Source organism: Rutilus rutilus (genome assembly GCF_951802725.1).
Source record: "Rutilus rutilus genome assembly, chromosome: 6".
Taxonomy (NCBI): domain Eukaryota; kingdom Metazoa; phylum Chordata; class Actinopteri; order Cypriniformes; family Leuciscidae; genus Rutilus; species Rutilus rutilus.
This window is the reverse complement of record NC_140214.1, coordinates 17,037,338-17,055,954: the sequence shown is the minus strand read 5'-3', so window position 1 is coordinate 17,055,954 and position 18,617 is coordinate 17,037,338. Positions and strand designations below refer to the sequence as shown.

Here is an 18,617-nt window from a genome sequence, read left to right as displayed (position 1 = left end):
AATCTCTTTTCTCTGTTATGATCTACAGTAAACTCAGGGTTTTCAACCAAGGTCCAGGGAAATGCATGGGGACATATCTATAACATTTCTGTAACACATTTCATGACATTTTAAATATTTGAAAGAACATTATCTAGTGTTGTGATATAAGTGTTAATGTAATATAATTTATTTGTTTAGGCTACTTTTTATTTATATACTTTTAAACTATTTATTAATTTAACATTAATTTAACATCTCTGGCTCCTCTGGATATATTTCTATAGTCTTATACACACACTACCATTTGTAAGTTTTTAAATGCACCAGGGCTGCATTTATTTGATCACAAATACAATAAAAGCAAGCAGTATTATTGTGAAAAAATAAAAAATTTAAATTAAAATAACTTTTCTATTTTAATACAATTTTAAATGTAATGTATTCCTGTGATGGCAAAGCTGAATTTTCAGCATCATTAGTCTTCAGCGTCACTTGATCCTTCAGAAAACATTCTAATATGCTGATATGGTGAGAAATATTTATTATTATTGTTAATGTTGAAAACAGTTGTGCTGCTTAATATTTTATGGAAACTATGGTACATTTTTAAGAATCTATATATATTTTTTAGGATTCTTTAAATAGAAAATGTAAAAGACCAGCATTTATTTGAAATGGACATCTTTTGTAACGTTATAAACTTTTGATCAATTTAATGCATCCTTCCTAAATAAAAATATTAATTTCTTTCAAAAAAAAAAAAGAGAAAAAAAGAGATATTCCTGAACCTAAACTTTTGGACAGTAAATGTCTTATTTCTTTGATATCTTGAATTCGCCACGTATTGTAACTTAGCTATAGCATATAGTGGAACAACCTGGTAAGAATAAGTCCTTTGCCCAATTATAACTCAGCCCTTACGTCCTCTCAAGAGTGGGCCCTCCAGGTCCAGTGGCCCCTCCCCCCCACCCAAACCTCAGCTGCCCCACCTCCTCCTCCCGCTCACCCTCATGCTCTTTTCTCCTGGTTGCCTGGGCAATGCCTAACAAAGCCATCATTTCACCAATTTCCACAGAAACAGGTGCTGGTACAATGGCCGCTTCCTTCTGCACTGAAAGAGAAGGTTAGTGAGGTTCATGGGAACTCGGGCGGACAATCTCAGGGCTGTCCAAGTGTCGTCCTTAGGCTCTGACATAAAAGAAGGCTAATTTGTTGTCGCTGTTTTCCCAGGAGGGGGGGAAAGGAGGGGGACACACATTTTTTGGAGAAACAGACCTTGTGATATCAATCTCAGAGTAGCCGAGAGCTCTTTTTCTGATGTGCTTGACGTCCAGTGTTTTGCCTATGTAGAATGACACATGTTTTATGTGTATGGTTGTAAGTCAAAGAAGCCAGGACAAAAGCAGAAGTGATGTCATTGCTATGAGATGTTTCGTTGGCTATTTGATGCTGGGATCCACCTGCATTGCACACTATTCCTGGTCTCTTCTGCCTTCCTCACACCTCAGAACTGAAATCCAGGCAGCACTGCAAAGTCTGGATATTTGGGGAAGGGGAGGATCCTTTTTGCTTAGTCTTAAATTATGATTTGTGGAAAACATTTCAGAAAACTTTCACAACTGTATGAGACAATATTTGAAATACTTCTCTCTCTCTCTTTTTTTTTTTTTTTTCCAGCAGTTGAAAGGCCCTTCAGGTAAAAGTGAAAATATTAATTAAACTTATTTTGCAATATGAAGATTCAAATGAATCACATTTTATTGTATTATAAAAATATATATTATGAACTCTATTTGTTTTATAAACATAAATATTGCAGAAAATTCATGTATTATAAAACTCTCATGACTGTAATAACACATTTTCATCATACAATGTTTTGATTGATTGTTTGATTGTCTTATGAAATTCAGGCATAGTAACATCTCTTCTGTTCACTTATGGCATTTGCAGAGTTCAGGCTGATTAATGCAGTGTCTATTGAGAAGGTCTTGTTTACCTCTATTAGTGGTGTTGTTTCCCCCCACATCAGGCTCCAAAGCACTGCCTCCTATGGTTCAACTTGGGGGCCACCAATGCACAAAGTAAAACACACTACAAAAGAGTATAATAAAACATGCCACTGAACAGAAACGGGGAGAGAAAGAGAGAGACTGCAGGAGAGAGAAGCGAAGGGCGGGGAGAAGTCGAGCGAGTGTGTGTGTAAGAGAGAGAGAGAGAGAGAGAGAGAGAGAGAGAGAGAGAGAGAGAGAGAGAGAGAGAGAGAGAGAGAGAGAGACTTGTAAACCTGTCTGAAAACATTCCAATAAACTGGAAGAATGTAAGCTTATTTGAGTCTTGCCTGAATATCTTTCTACACACCTTAAAGACAGACAGACACAAACAAAGTGTAGCATATTCTTAAAAGGCAAACATCAAGTGCAAGTTGAAAACAAAAAACAACCCATGATCTTACAATGCCATAACACAGTTTAAAAGATGTTTCAGATTTAAATGTATATTTGTCCTTTAACACAGCAACAAACAGGAATTTCAAAAGTAATTTTAGCAACAAAAATAACTGCACTGAACAAAATTATGTTGAATTTACTTAAATTATAAATGCACAATTTTTACAACACACTTTTTAAGTAAAGCCAACTTGGACCAATTTTAGTTATATTTAGTTATAAAAGAAACCCTTTGTTATATGTACTTAAATATATGATTGCACTCAACATTCTAACACAATAGAATATACTAAGTAATTGCAAGTTATGTTAACTTAACATTTAAGGACAATTAATTGAGTTGAACCAACATAAAATTGAGCTATAGAATAAAACTGGTCTTGAAATGTGATTTTGCATTGACATCAGTGTCATTTGTGTGACTAGGTGTAAAATTATTTAGCTTATTCAAGTAGATAAAAATAAAGAATAAATATTTTTTTTAAATGAACTATAGGGAATCTACCCAAAAGGCCACTTATACAGTATGTCAAATAGCCACATAAAGAGAAAAAGTGTGATTTTGCTGCAAACACTTGAATGTGCAACTAATATAAAGTGAAATTTGCTGAACCAAGCTCTGAAAACATTACACGTGAAGCAGTGTTATTTTATTATTATTACTCTATACTATTATGGTATTTATTAATATTTATTTCAGTTAGTTTGCCAAGTTCATCTAATATTTATGTTTTATTTCAATTAACAAAAATATTGACGTGATGAACATTCCCAAACAACTCCCAAAACCTCAAACTCTGTTTACATCAAAAATCTACTGTAACTGTATATACAATAGATAGCTTTTTATTTGCTGTTTTGATATGGCTGGTAACAGGAGATTACGATTTATTTTATTTTATTTTTTAAGTAAATTATCCAGTTGAAGTATTTGTAAATATTATTTAAATATACAGGTGCAAATACCCCTATAAAGGTAAAAAAATAAATAAACTGTCTCTTAATTAAAAAAATATTTCTGGCACTTCTGGTACCGCAGTCGTGGGACAGGGTACTTGTATTTTAAAAAGCTTATTTCCGGTCTTGTCAGGAAACTCTCAGTCCTCGGGAAAATAAAAAAATAAAAGTGGATGGTGTCCCGTAAACCGAGCGGTTGTCTTGATATTATCTGGTTAAATCTCGACGACTTAAAATTCAACCTGGACCGATTAAATGGACAAATAAGGTGAGGGAATTACGCATCTTTTGCCATAGTCCCTACCATGAGTATCGCCACCTTTGAAAAGCTAAACAAAACAAATCCAGCACTTCGATAAAGCTAAGCTAGAGCTAAGGGACACTCCGTTAGCCAGTGTGTAAACAGTGAGTCTCTCTCACAGATATACTCAAAACTTTGACGTTATGTGTATTAAAGCTGTACAGTTATTTTCTTGGTTTTGCCTAAAGGAGATCTGCTAGTGCGTAAGGTTTGTATAAGGGATACTCTGGGCCCTGTCAAATTGGTTATCATTATCAACACCACGAGAGGAATATTTCGTACTTTAAAAATGTAATTCCAACGTCCATAACATCGAGTTAGTTTGTGTATATATTTGCCTGATTGAAGTCACATTTCAATTTTTCTGTATTGTCTTAATTCAGCATTTAATTATTCAGCTCAACCATTTAACTCACACGAGTAGAAGTTGTGTTATGATTAAACTTAATTAAATAGGTTTTACACGGAAAGCACTGCGGTTAAATGTCAATATATAACACGTCTACTCATATATTTTATTGTTAAGGAATGTTCATCACATTCCGATAGAGTCAGTGAATTAAATTGTGATGTAAGTTATGCTATGGCGTGTGTTGCTGTCATATTTGCTTTTCGTGCTGTTTTCAAACTTGTTTGCATAGAGTTCAAACTGCTTGATCTCTAGATAATAATTTTTAGGTAACAACATTTTTGGTGCAATGTTTAGATTGCTCATGCATGCACAGATGTGCTTGCAATCATGTTGGCATGCTTTGAATGTATTTTTAAGTAAGGGTTTTCATCTTCTTATCTGAATTAGGGGAGTATTTAAAGTCACCATAAAATCAAAATGGACAATTCGTATTTTTTATGGAATTTTGCAGTATTTATTAACTGAATGATTTATCCAAGCACTTCCCCTCTCCCTTGTAATGACATTTCTTCTCTGATGATGTGTTTACTGGCGTGAGGGCGAGCACATGAGATCACAGCAATAGCAAACCACAACAATCCAATTCATTCCCGCCCTAGGCTATATTTTTTCTTGTTTGAGATGCAGTTACTTTTGGATGTACATCACAATAGTTTGTTTTCATTTAGCAGATACTTCTGTTTAAATTGACTTATTACAGCTTTTCAGTGAGTATCAAATTAGCATAAACAAAAAAAAATGTATTTGTTCCTAAGGGGTACCAGTGCACGCCTCGATACCACAGGAATGGATATCACAAGTCGTTGCACCCTGGGTGACCCCAACAAGCTCCCAGAGGGAGTGCCTCAGCCTGCCCGGATGCCCTACATCTCGGACAAGCACCCTCGGCAGACCTTGGAAGTCATAAACCTGCTCCGCAAGCATCGAGAGCTGTGCGATGTGGTTTTGGTGGTGGGAGCCAAGAAGATTTATGCACACCGTGTGATCCTGTCCGCCTGCAGCCCGTATTTCAGAGCCATGTTCACGGGGGAACTGGCCGAGAGCCGGCAGACGGAGGTTGTCATCCGGGATATTGATGAACGAGCCATGGAGCTGCTCATCGACTTTGCCTATACCTCCCAGGTATGCATTTCTATTGCTGTATGTTCATTATTAGAGCTGCACTAAATGTTCAACTGTTGTAAATGTTTATATTAAGCTCCAGTGCTTGTATTGAAGTTCAATATTAAACTTTAAACCAGCTGATGTAAATTGTGTGGTGGCCTGCAGGTGACTGTGGAGGAGGGAAATGTGCAGACTTTGCTGCCCGCTGCTTGCTTGTTGCAGCTGGCAGAGATTCAGGAAGCCTGCTGTGAATTCCTCAAACGCCAACTTGACCCCTCCAACTGCTTAGGCATCAGGGCCTTCGCCGACACTCACTCCTGCAGAGAGCTGCTGCGTATTGCTGATAAGTTCACCCAGCATAACTTTCAGGAGGTAAATGGCTGACCTCCACACACCCTCTATTGTGTTGACACTGAATGTACCATGACTTTGAACTTGAGTCTTTTTGTTTTCTTTTCTCATTTGTTTTTGCTGTCTTTGGTTGTGCAGCACAGGTCTAAATGTCCTCTCTCTATTAATCATAAATGCAATTACAAAGTAGGTAACACTTTACTATGGCTGACCGACATCACGATGGAGAGCCACCATCGTGATGCCACGCCCCCCACCCTGTCAGACCAGCCCAGTCTCACGGCAGTTCGTGAAATGGTCACGTAATTTAATCTATTGATTCGTGTACACGGACATGTTTATCAGTTTTTTTTTCGTGATGGTCAGCACGATTCCGTAGCATTTAGAGCGACTACGTTAGCGAGTAGTATGAAAGGCTGAAAATCCGGTTGGTTGGTGTGGTGGATGGGTCAAACAACACAGGACTTTCACCCAGGAGACCGGGGATCGTGTCCCGCGTGTCAAGTTTCCTAAACACAACAGTCCTGTTCTTTTTTTCCTAAACCCAACTGTCCCATTCTTCTTTTCCTAAACCTAGCCGTCCCGTTGTTGTCCCGCGTGTCATGGAAATGTAAGCCCACACACGACCTTTTCCTTAACTTAAGGGGCCGTGTTCATTTCACGGAATTCTTCCGTGGGCCCATCACAGAATTTTCGGCAATTCTTGCAAAGCTGTATACAGCTTCTCTGCTGCAGCCCGACTGGCAGAAAGATCGTGATACTTTTTTTCCCCCCTTACATGCAACCTATTGGAAAGCGCGGATGAGTAATTAGTTGGGTTAGTAAAATAACGAAATTATAGTTTTTAAGTAGAAAAAATAATATTTATGTAAAGAGATGTAGTAAAATAAAAAGTGCATTTATAATATTACAAAAAATATATTTCAAATAATTGCTGGTCATTTAAACTTATTGTTCATCAAAGTATCTTTAATAAAAAAATACATATTAACATATTAAAATAGAAAACGGTTATTTTTAGACACACACACACACACACACACACACACACACACATATATATTTTAATATATATATAACTTTTGTTAGAATTAATTGCGATTAATCAATTTGACCGCACTAGTTATTTTAAATAAATAAAAAATTCCCACAATATTGCTGTATTTTGGATAAAAAATACAACCTTGGCGAGCATTAGTGGATTCTTTCTAAAACATTTAAAAAAAAATTACCGACCTCATACTGTTGATGTTTTGTAAGTATTGTCCTTGTTAGGTCATGATAGCTAGTGTTTGAACTGAAGGTAATGAAGCCTTATTGTACATTGATCTTGCATGGTTTTGTTTAAAAAAGAAAGCTAGATTCAAGAAGTAGTTCTGGTTGTAATCATAAGGATTGTCACAATCCTGGAAAACCTGTACATTTCAGACAATTTAGAAAAAAAGTTGATTTTCAGGCTTGGAGAAGTCATCGAAATAAATAGTCAATATAAATGTTTCTAAAAATACTAATATTTCTTTGAAAATTACACTGATCAGAAAGAACCCTGTATGTGCCAAGTGTGACTTCCCTGTTACTAATTTTAGCCATGGACTAGTTTAGGATTTCCCTGATGGCCGTTTAACCCTGTTATTTTTGACTCATGGGAAGAACACCCATTGCTGGTATCAAATGAACACCCTCCTTATTTCTTATTTAGTTTAAAAGGGTCATATTCACTGCTGGTGTTATGGGTTAAATTCCCAGGAAAAATATAAACTATAATATGTGTGAAACTGTGAATGTGTTTTTACAAATAATTATGATCTGCTTCTTGAAAGGAATTGATACCGGTCACATGGCCTGTTCATGTTTTTAATAATTTCTACCTTTTAGGTGATGGAGAGTGAAGAGTTCATGCTGCTGCCAGCCAACCAGCTGATAGACATCATCTCCAGTGATGAGCTCAATGTTCGGAGTGAGGAGCAGGTGTTTAATGCTGTAATGGCCTGGGTTAAATACAGCATTCAGGAGCGCAGGCCTCAGCTGCCACAGGTCAGATATAAGCATATGAATCACTATAGACACTGCTTGTTGTAAACATAATTTGGAAGAAAATTTAACTCAAGTAGTTTTGTATATGTAGTATATATCAATACATCTAAATATATATATATATCAATATATCTAGCGGTTAAAAAAACAAAACTGCACGCATTTTGTAGAAGAACATTGTTTTGGTTGTGCTTCGGCTCTGCGTGACTCTACGGATGAATATGGCTCTTCTTTATAGCTAAAAAAAGAGAAGAGATATTATCCTACTGCTCATAAAACATTTACTACTAGGCTTAAGAGATATAACCAGTGAGTTTAGATGGAAAGGATCTCAAGCTGACTAGCTGAAGATGTTACTATATCTATACCCTTTAATAGTCACGGTACTTCCTTGAAAATAAATTCGAGCACAGCGCTACAACAACCACAATGAAATGACCGTTCACAATAGATAATGTTTTACAATGAACTCTGTAGAAGAGCTACATATTGCAATTTATCTGGTCAATAAAATACCCTACTACCTGTTGAGTAATAAAAACACCATCTCTTCATCGCCATTTCAAATCCCTCAGTTCTCGCCATCTCTGAAAGGCCAAGCCAATGTAGATTCTGGTTTTATTACGAGCTCTTACGCATTCTTTTTGCCAGCAGACTCTCCTCTGTTTTTTTAAAAACAGGTGATTCCCCAGAGGTTCGAGATTTAGCTAACCTATGCCACTCCCACACCATACATGCATCATAGTAGCCGGAGCAACTTTTTTCTATTTATGGATATGAGGAGACATGCACAGGCGAGCGACGTATGTATGCAATTTCCTGCGAAAACCATCCCGCTAGGTCTATAATATAAACACTCATAATAGGCCATAGTAAATCAGGGTAAGACAAAAACACAATTTGGAAGAAAGATTGATGATGTATTGAGTTATGTAATTTTTTTTTTTTCATTTTGAGCAAAAAAAGGTTACATAGTGTACAAATTCTTCTCTTTTACATGTATATTATGTTATTATTTAGACTTCGAATAATTCATGAGACATCTCATCCGTTTTTGTCATGGCAACAGGTTCTGCAACATGTGCGTCTTCCCCTCTTGAGCCCGAAGTTTCTGGTTGGGACAGTGGGTTCGGATCCTCTGATCAAGAGTGATGAGGAGTGTAGGTACGTGTGAACAACAGTGCTATAAATTACTTCAATAATTGTACTATTGTAGTATTAACCATATAATCTACACTGGCCACTACAGATTAAATGTACGACTTTATGCCCCTTTTGCCAGAGTCCAATATCTAATAAAGAGCATAATTTAATGAACTGTGATGGTTTTAACTGCTATAGGTCTCTTTACTTGTCAGTTAATTCTTATGAAAACGTTTTTAATGTAGTGAGACCAGATTTTTCAAAGACAAACTTTGAAAACCTTATGTTAATACTTAATACGATAGCTATTTTGACATAATTGTGTGTGTATTTGATATTCAAGCGCAATAAGCCATGAAAGAGAACTGAACTGTGTGGGTTTATATAAACTGAATATATATATTATATTAATTCAATAAATAGTATTTAAAACCTTTTCAGGCCCTTGAAAAGTTTGTTTTATAGGTCACTTTGACGTAATTCTTTCCTATTAAAATATAATGTCTTTACTGAGCTAACAGCCGTTTGCAATCAGTCTGAACCATTAAAATATATATGTATATTTTTTTATTCTCTATAAAACTTTAAATGTAAAATTTCCATTCCAGTCTCTAAATTGTGTCAGCACATATTTATCAACACTTCTTGCCCGTATAGGGACTTGGTCGATGAAGCAAAGAACTACCTTCTGCTACCCCAAGAGCGCCCCCTAATGCAGGGACCTAGAACCCGGCCCAGAAAGCCTATTCGTTGTGGAGAAGTACTGTTTGCTGGTGAGTGTTTTAGCAAACAGATCTTAGTTCTTATCCCACTGATTGATATCCCACTTGATCAAGATTTTCCCCTGCCACATCTGACTCAAGCAGTCGTGTGATGCGAGTTCTGTTTGTGTGACTGTTGTCCTGTCTGCCAGTGGGAGGTTGGTGCAGTGGTGACGCCATCTCAAGCGTTGAGCGCTACGACCCCCAGACCAATGAGTGGAGGATGGTGGCATCCATGAGCAAACGGCGCTGTGGAGTAGGTGTCAGTGTTCTGGATGATCTGTTGTATGCTGTTGGCGGACATGACGGCTCGTCTTATCTCAATAGTGTGGAAAGGTGCTGCTTGAATTATACAAATGAATCAGCATTTATCTAGAATCTAATGAATAAATCTTCACAGAATTAAATAAATTAAATTTGTATGGATAAATGCGAACTCTACATTTCCGCCCTCTGCTGGCTCTGTCAGGTATGACCCAAAGACTAATCAGTGGAGTAGTGATGTCGCCCCTACTAGCACCTGCAGGACCAGTGTGGGTGTTGCTGTATTAGGGGGTTACCTGTATGCTGTGGGAGGTCAGGATGGCGTTTCCTGTCTCAACATTGTAGAAAGGTTAGTATTAAAATAATTAGCTTGCATTTTCCTTTGGTAGGGGATATAATGAGATATGTACTTTTTTTTTTTTTGTTTTTTTTCAGGTATGATCCGAAAGAGAATAAGTGGACTCGTGTTGCCTCAATGAGTACCAGACGGTTGGGTGTGGCTGTAGCCGTATTAGGAGGTTTTCTTTACGCAGTGGGCGGCTCAGATGGCACATCCCCACTAAATACAGGTAAATACAGGAAGATGTAGAGGCAAAACTCAGTGACATTGGAGTCAGACCAAAGTGATCAGATATTGCTATGAATGCAATTAAGATTTGATGTGTCTTCTGTACTTCTAAGAATAAATGCAGCTGAGGAAGGTTTTGACAGTTTCATGTTGGCAGTATCAGATGCAATCCAATAAAAGACAATTACTAAGTTTGAACTTGTCAGTTCAGGTAAATGTGTTATTGTTTAAAGTTGCAGTAATTGTCTAGACGATACCAGTACCGAATATGATATGAATATAAAATCAATTTGAAATTTCTCAGTACCACAGATAAATTAATAAGCTATTGAATACAGTCCCTTTTTAAGTCAAATAGGAATATAAATATTTATTATTTTCAAGAATTGCTCAAGTAAAAATTGTTTCAAGTTTTTTCAAATAATTAAACAGTTATTAATAAAATAAGTAGCAAATTAATGAATTCTGAGAGGTGAGTAGTTTTCCCTTTTTTGTCAATATTGGTCGATTAATATTAACATGGTAATAGACCGGTTCATCAATGACTGTAATTACATTTAAATGGATAGTTCACCCAAAAATGAAATTATGTCATAATTTACTCACCCTCAAGCTGTTCCAAACCTCTATGAGTTTCTTTCTTCTGTTGAACACAAAAGAAGATATTCTGAAGAATATGGGTTACCAAACAGTTGGGGAAAAAAACACTATGGAAGTCAAAGGGGCCCATCAACTGTTTGGTTACTCATATTCTTCAAAATATCTTCTTTTAAGTTCAACAGAAGAAAGAAATGCATACATGTTTGGAACATGAGAGTGAGTAAATTATGAATTTTCATTTTTGGATGAACTATCCCTTTAATACCTCCCAAGTTGACATTTATGACCATTTCATTATTTTATTATTTTTTCCGTTTAGCATCAAATTGATAAAGTGCTAGTATTTTTGTGCTGACATTTTTTTTATACAAAAACTGCTCAAATGTTTGGGTTGAGTATGATTTTTTTTTTTTTTTTTTTATAAAAGAAATCAATGCTTTTATTCAGCAAGAATAAATAAATTGATCAAAGGTGACAGTAATTAATAATGTTACAAAGGATTTCTATTTTAAATAAATGCTGTTCCTTTCTATTTATGAAGGAATCTTTAAGAGAATTCCACAAAAATATTAAAGAGATTTCAACATTGATAATAATAAAAGATGTTTCTGGCTGCTGAAAATTCAGCTTTACCATCACAAGAATAAATTACATTTTTAAATAACTGTTTTCTAGTTTATTATATTTTAAAATGTAATAATTTTGAACAAAAGTACAGTTTTTATTGTATATTTATTTCATCAATTAAATGCGCGCCTTGGTGAGCATGAGAGACTTACAAAAACATTTAAAGAATCTGACTGATCCCAAACATTTGAACAGTAGTGCTGCTGATTGCTGAATTTCAGTTATTCTAAAGGAAATGCAGAATGTTTATTAACAGTTATTTTGTTGGCAGTGGAGCGGTATAACCCACAAGAGAACCGCTGGCATACGGTGGCACCCATGGGGACCCGTAGGAAACACCTGGGCTGTGCCGTGTACCAGGACATGATCTACTCTGTGGGCGGCAGAGACGATACCACAGAACTGAGCAGCGCTGAGCGATACAATCCCAGAACCAATCAGTGGTCCCCTGTGGTCGCCATGACGTCAAGAAGGAGCGGGGTATGTGATTCTTTGATCTCGTTTCAGCCTTTTATAAAAGAATTGCCCAACAAACAAATTCTCTCTTTTGTTCTAGGTTGGTTTAGCAGTAGTAAATGGCCAGTTGATGGCAGTTGGAGGTTTTGATGGTACCACATACCTGAAAACTATAGAAGTCTATGACCCTGATGCCAACACGTGGAGGTAAATATGCACAGCACGGTTCAAAAGTTTGGAGTCAGTAAGATGATTAAAAAAAAAAGGTTTATTCAACAAGGACGCATTAAATTGATCAAGTCATAGTAACAATTATGTTTATTTTTTTTACTTTCTATTCATCAAAGGATCTGAAAGAAATGTATCAGCTTTTCATTAAAATGATTTCTGAAGGGTCACGTGACATTGACAAATGGAGTAATGGCTGCTGAAAATTCAGCTTTGCCATCACAGGAATAAAATACATTTTAAAATATATTAAAGTAGTGAACATTTTTATAATATTTCACAAGATCACTGTGTTACTGTATCTTTGATCAAATAAATGCAGCCTTGGTGAACATAAGAGACATTCAAAAACATAAAGACCCTAAATGTTTGAACCTGAATCACTTCATATGTGATTTCCCAGTCACTAATTGTTTTTTCCCACTCCCTTAAGGCTCTATGGTGGAATGAACTACAGGAGGTTGGGAGGTGGCGTTGGTGTAATAAAAATGACTCATTGTGAATCACATATATGGTAACAACTACAGTATCCATCTCACAGATGCCTCACCATAGCTCGTTCCTCATAGAGACATTGTGCATCATGCAAGAGGAAATCCTGGTTAAAAACTGAGTATTGTCTCCAGTTACTGAGATGGCAAACCAAAGGTATACCATCTCTGGAAGCTGCTCTGAGGAGACTCACCTGTACGGCCATAGAGCATCACTCCATTTTGTTTTTACATTTGGTTTCTCTTTTGTACTTGAGCATAGCCAAAGGCAACGATTTGAAGAGAGAAACAGCAGCCGGAAAAAAAGCATCAGCCAGTGCGTTCGTTTTTATGGATGGAACTAGGCGTCTGTCGGTCTGTTTGACTGCATTGAAGAATGACAGTAACCTGAAACACATTACTGGGGATTGGTGTGAATGATGCTTGTGTTTCCCTGAATTGGATGCACTGTGATTTCTTTAACTTTAGTTTTTTTTAATGAGTTGTACACTGAGCATTATCTGTTTCTGCATTCTTACCAGATGTAAGCAGATTAGTTGATCTTTTGTTTCAATCCTTGGTGTACTGAAAATGCAGTTCCTCCCTGAAACATTGCAATTTAACGAAGGCTGTTGCAGAAGAAAAGAAGTTATTTTTGAAGCTGTCAAAAACAGGTTTGACGTATTATCAATTTGTTTACTTTTATACAACCGAATGAATCAATGAATCAGTCCATGCACTTTAATCCACTAAGATTTTTTTTCTATTGAAGTCTGTATTTTTTTTTCTCTTTAAAATATAGTTGGATGTATTGCAGGGTTCCTCAAATCCAACCCTGGAGGGCCAGTCATGCAGAGGTTGGATCGAACTCCCCTACCTGCAATTTTCTAGTAACTCTGAAGACCTTGACCTTGGCTTGTTCAGGTGTGTTTGATTAGGGTTGGAACTCAACTCTGCAGGGCAGTGGCTCTCCAAGGACCGGATTTGAAAAACCCTGATGTATTGTTTTATGCAAGTTTGAGGACTAAGGTAAAAAAAGGTTTCTGAAATTTCAGAACAAACAGGTTTCTAGTTTTAGCAGCCTGCACGTATGGTCAGAAATGTCATGTTAAACTTGTTACTGAATATGAGATGAATCTCTTTGAAATGTACAACTGCCCTTTCATTTTTTTTTTAACGAACACTCATTTTCACACAGGACAGTAATGCGTTCTATTTTGGTGTTGAAATACGGTTACATAAAGTATATCTTCCATGATCTTACCTTATTTAATTTTAAAGATGTTCAACTGTCTGTACATTTCAAAACTTTTAAAAGTTGAAATAAAACAGGAAAAAAATATTAAAATGCTTTCAGTCGATTCTGAAATTAACAACTGATTAACCTATTTAATGAGGTTTAGATCAGTGGTTCTCAACCTTATTGACTCTGGTATTTTCTCTGGTACTTTTGCTGTAATGACAAAGCTGCATGTTTTAAAATATTTTTATTTCTGAAACTAGGAGTGACAAATTCATTTAAAAAAGGAATATCTTTAAAAAATAAATGTCAAAATATGTCTTGATCTGTTTACAGGTTAGATATTTAACATGTTTATAGTGTCTTATTAGCCTAAAAAAATTTGAAGTTAACTTTAGGTTGAGAACTACTGGTTTAGATTCTTCGAATCTAGATTGGTAAAACGTGTTCATTTTAAACCAAAAATGTGTTTCTCCTCATACAAATTGGGGATTTGTTAAAATATAAATAAAAAAAATTCAACTTTAGATCTGTGCTTTATTGTAAGACAAAAGGTTGCTCAATTCAAAAACATTTTGTTATGCACATCCTAGGTCATTTTCTGATGTAAATGTTTAAATGAAGAATGTGTCTTGAGTGCAGATGAATCAAAGTAATATACAACAACAAAAACAATTAAATTTAAAATCCAAAATAACTTTCAACTATCCTTCCAACAAAAAATCTGCTTGCAAGTTCTACCTACATACTTTGTAAAACATTATACATTTCGACTGTTAGATGCTGACATTGTTGGCACTGAAAACAAAACTTAATAGGATAATTTCAGAAACCATGAATCTGTCAAAACATAAACATCCAAAAATCAAGCCAGCCGCAACTCATTACTAAAAGATGACAACTGTCAAAGTGAGTGACTTACATATTTTTAAGGGTACAAAATGTTTGTATTAAATATCAACATATGTTACAATATACTAATTACAGATATGAACACATTTGTGTGAACTATTTATAAGCACCTATACATATAGTAGTGATACATTTACAAAGTTGACAATCAAATTTATTTGTGTTAAATGAATTGTATCACATTAATATTAGCCTTATGGACTGATATAAATGTTATTTGTCTTGATAAACAATTTCTTAGGAAAGAAAACCGGGATTCAAAAGCAGAATAAAAACAAGTTAAATTTTAAAAGCTGGAAAACAGACATATTTTACAGCACAAAAAATAAATATGAGACGATAAGCCTTAAAAGATATAAAAGTTTAGATGTCATAAAAAAAAAAAAACCAGCAACAAAAATATATTTACAAATTTAAAATAGAAAGATTTTAGGTTAGCATTTTAAGAAGGGCACATTCTGTCAGGAGGGTAAGTAAGGTGGTGATGTAGTCACTGTTTCCGATCTAAAAAAGAGAAAAATAGTTTTTAAAAAATCATAACAATGATAAGATATAACAAATGCTAAATATACAATGAACAGATAGGACACATAGTAATTACCTTGATTTTCCCATCAAGCTGTGCTGATCCCAGAGCGGTAGATACTTTTACAAGCGTACCAGCAGACAGGTAGATCTTGAAGTGTCTGAAAAAATGAGTCTCCAGCCCGTTCATGAGAGACTGGACCTCTTTAATATCGATCCGGTCATCTGTACTCTCCTCTGAGTGAATACTGTTCCACAGCTCCCATGCATCCTGTGGATTCACCGTGTATGAGACATCCAGGGGTGGCTGTGTCGGAAGGCTCCAGGCCAGTTTCAGATACCTGATATTGCAGGTGGGATGGCAACCAGTCCACAAAGCAGCCAGCCAATTGAGAGTGGTGGAGTTTAAAGCCAAAGAACCAAAGTTGCAATCAAAAGCCCTCTCGAACCAGGATTTAACCAGGGTCGTAAGAGACTCCGGTCCACTTGTGCAAAACAAAGGCAAGCTGACAAAATCTGGAGGCAGCGACCTCAGGTACTCTAGATCCCCATTGACGCACGTGAGCCACCCGCGCCAGACAACTTTCGGTGCATCTGCTGCTGCGGCAAACACCGGTTTGGATTGGATCTGAGGGAATAAGAGAAAGAAAAACAGCATGAAGTGGATGCTGCACATTGGTGGTGGTTGAGGAGATCCCCCCCTTCTATGTAAAGCGCTTTGAGTGCTGAGAAAAGCGCTATATAAATGTAATGAATTATTATTATTATTATTATGAATGCGGTGTATTTATACACTATTGTTCAAGAGTTTGTGGTTGGTGAGAAGTTTTAATGTTTTTAAAGAAGTCTCGTATTCATAAATGATGCATTTATTTGATTTAAAAAAAAAAAAGTGATCAGTAATATTGTGAATTACACATTTTCTAAAATGTCATTTATTTCCGTGATGGTAAAGATAAATTTCAGCAGTCATTATATGCTGATTTGGTGTTCAAGATTTTTTTTTTTTTGGGTTATTAATGTTGAAAATGGTTTTGCTGCTTAATATTTTTTATGGAAACCATAATGCACCCCCCCCAATCCCCCAGGATTTTTTGATGAATAGGAAGTTCAAAAGAATGCCATTTATTTGGAATTGAACTCTTTTGCGACAGTAAAAATGTCTTTACTGTCAAAAATGAAAATTCTGTCATTTACTCACCCTCAGGTTTTTCCAAACCTGTTTACATTTCTATGTTCTGGTGAACACAAAAGAAGATATTTTGAAGAATGTGGGAAACTCAAAAGTTCTGGGGCACCATTGACTTCCATAGTATTTGTTTCCTATTTTGGAGGTCATTGGTGCCCCAAAGTAGCCTGGTTACAAACTCTCTTCAAAATATCTTCCTTTGTGTTCAGCAGAACAAAGGAATGTATACAGGTTTGGAACAACTTATGGGTAAAAACTCATTTTTTTTTTAAAACAACAACAAAATATTATCCTGTTAGACTTACCTGAATGAAAACAGTCTCAGCATCCTCATCTGTCTCAGCCAGTCCAAGAACTGCAGTAAATGTGACCTTAAATCCCGCCTCTAACCCGACTTCAACTGCAACTCCTTGCTGTTTCTCTGCTACGATGAAGGCTGAGAGATGCTTGGAATATGATTTCAGCTGTGTATGTCTGAAGCAATGCAAAGGAGTGACGTAGGACAGCTTCCACTCATTTTTCACCAGAAGAGCAATATGTTCAGGGTCAACCTTATTCTGTAGAAAGAATAAAGATATTTGTCACTCAAGCTACTCTATGTCAGAAACAGCATTTTTAGATGGAGTCATTTTCATGGTCTCTTACAGTGATGATTTGTGATTTGGCAGCCCCTCTACTGGTTGGGATCTTCAAGACTGTTAAATGTCCTGGTGTTTGCCAGAAATATGAGGGTGCTTCCACACAGCTCCGTCCATAACTTTTGCTTCTACGAGTTACAGGTCTGCTGGCAGGTGTACCGACGGCACTGCATGGGTAAAAGATGCAACAGAAATGGGTTATTAACACAGACTCTACTACTACTAATGGGACATACAAAGTTCAATCCCTTCAGTGTTATTTAATAAAATGTTAATGGGCTGGTTTCACAGACAAAGATTAGTCAGGACCTTAGTTCAGTTAAGAGGTTTGTTCTCACGCGTCAAGCAGGTTCGGTTGAGCTTCTGTTATTGCTCCCTGATCGATGTTTAAATGTGAACAAAAGCCTAAATTCAATCCGTTCATCATTATATAAAGTGACCGAGTCTCTTCAGAGAATTTCGACTAAATCACTCAATTCATATGGATTAGCTTTACAATCTCTTTATGAACTTTTTGAAGTGTTAATTGCGTAGCTGTCTATAAACATGTACAGAAAGCTCTCAGGTTTCATTAAAAAGAGCTTGATTTGTGTTCCGAAGATGAACGAAAGTCTTACGGGGTTGGAACGACATGAGATACATTTTTATTTTGGGGTGAACTAACGTTAACCAGCTTTTATAAACGTGCCTTAGAAAAAATAAACATTACTGGTGTGCATCTTGTATGGCAAAAATAATGGCACTGAGATATTTTAAGATATGTCAGTGCAAGTTGCTTTCAGTTAAAACAGCTCAAACATGCACTTTAGTCTGGGACTAGTCTTAAGCCTTGTCTGTGAAATCGAGGCTATATGTCGTAACTATACGTTCAAAACATAGCCTACTTAAAATGTCATTTTGAGGTTTAAAGCATTTAATCAAACACAACTTGATCAGAAAACGAAAGACAACAGTTCAGACAATCGCGACTATTATTAGCAGTTCGCTTCCACCGCTAAGTTAACTACAAGATCAATTTTCATCGTATTAAGCGAAATGCTAAAACGTGTTGTGTTTTAAATAAATAATTCTGCGTGGCAAATTTCTTTTTAAGACAAACTAAAACTTGAATCCGCCGTACCTGCCTCTCCCCTCCATGATGAACAAAAACACACCGAGCCAAAAAAAAAATCAGGAAGAGGATTTGAACATCCCGCTTTCCCATCGTGCAACGGGGGGGCGCAGGAACACTAATCGATTGCTGCTAGCGAGGTAAAATGGGTAACGTAACGTTATCATGTATTTCTACATTTAATTGACTTCAGACCATATTTATCAAGATCAGTAATTGGCGGTGATCAAAGTAAAAGCATGGCACATAAATGTAATATAAGTAACTAGTTGCCATGTTACAATCGATTAGATC

General features: G+C 36.2%; 2 protein-coding genes across 2 annotated transcripts; one reads left to right on the top strand and one right to left on the bottom strand.

Annotated features, from left to right (window-relative positions):
• The first annotated feature begins 3,526 nt into the window (after nt 1-3,526).
• Nucleotides 3,527-14,079, top strand: klhl20 (kelch-like family member 20). The gene is made up of 12 exons (XM_084412706.1): nt 3,527-3,657; nt 4,858-5,224; nt 5,372-5,578; nt 7,433-7,591; nt 8,661-8,755; nt 9,392-9,507; nt 9,648-9,831; nt 9,965-10,108; nt 10,195-10,328; nt 11,826-12,034; nt 12,111-12,217; nt 12,672-14,079. The coding sequence occupies exons 1-12, from the start codon at nt 3,563-3,565 to the stop codon at nt 12,754-12,756; spliced, it is 1,902 nt and encodes a 633-aa protein (XP_084268832.1). The 5' UTR covers nt 3,527-3,562; the 3' UTR covers nt 12,757-14,079.
• A 332-nt stretch (nt 14,080-14,411) lies between these two features.
• On the bottom strand, nt 14,412-18,408 carry cenpl (centromere protein L). Its single transcript, XM_084412707.1, has 5 exons — nt 18,333-18,408; nt 17,220-17,379; nt 16,880-17,131; nt 15,462-16,013; nt 14,412-15,364 (listed from the first exon to the last, which is right to left on the bottom strand). Exons 1-5 carry the CDS (start codon nt 18,347-18,349, stop codon nt 15,290-15,292), a joined length of 1,056 nt encoding a protein of 351 aa, XP_084268833.1. The 5' UTR covers nt 18,350-18,408; the 3' UTR covers nt 14,412-15,289.
• Nucleotides 18,409-18,617: the final 209 nt, after the last annotated feature.

Bases quoted from the DNA above. Each gene is read 5' to 3' on its own strand.
- cenpl (XM_084412707.1), bottom strand. The intron at 17,132-17,219 runs GTAAGAGACCAT...TTCTTTCTACAG, and splicing joins CCAAATCACAAATCATCACT to AATAAGGTTGACCCTGAACA. The intron at 15,365-15,461 runs GTAATTACTATG...TCTCTTTTTTAG, and splicing joins AGCTTGATGGGAAAATCAAG to ATCGGAAACAGTGACTACAT.
- klhl20 (XM_084412706.1), top strand. From the start codon at position 3,563: ATGGTGTCCCGTAAACCGAGCGGTTGTCTTGATATTATCTGGTTAAAT. The intron at 9,832-9,964 runs GTGCTGCTTGAA...TGGCTCTGTCAG, and splicing joins TATCTCAATAGTGTGGAAAG to GTATGACCCAAAGACTAATC. The intron at 12,218-12,671 runs GTAAATATGCAC...CACTCCCTTAAG, and splicing joins CCTGATGCCAACACGTGGAG to GCTCTATGGTGGAATGAACT.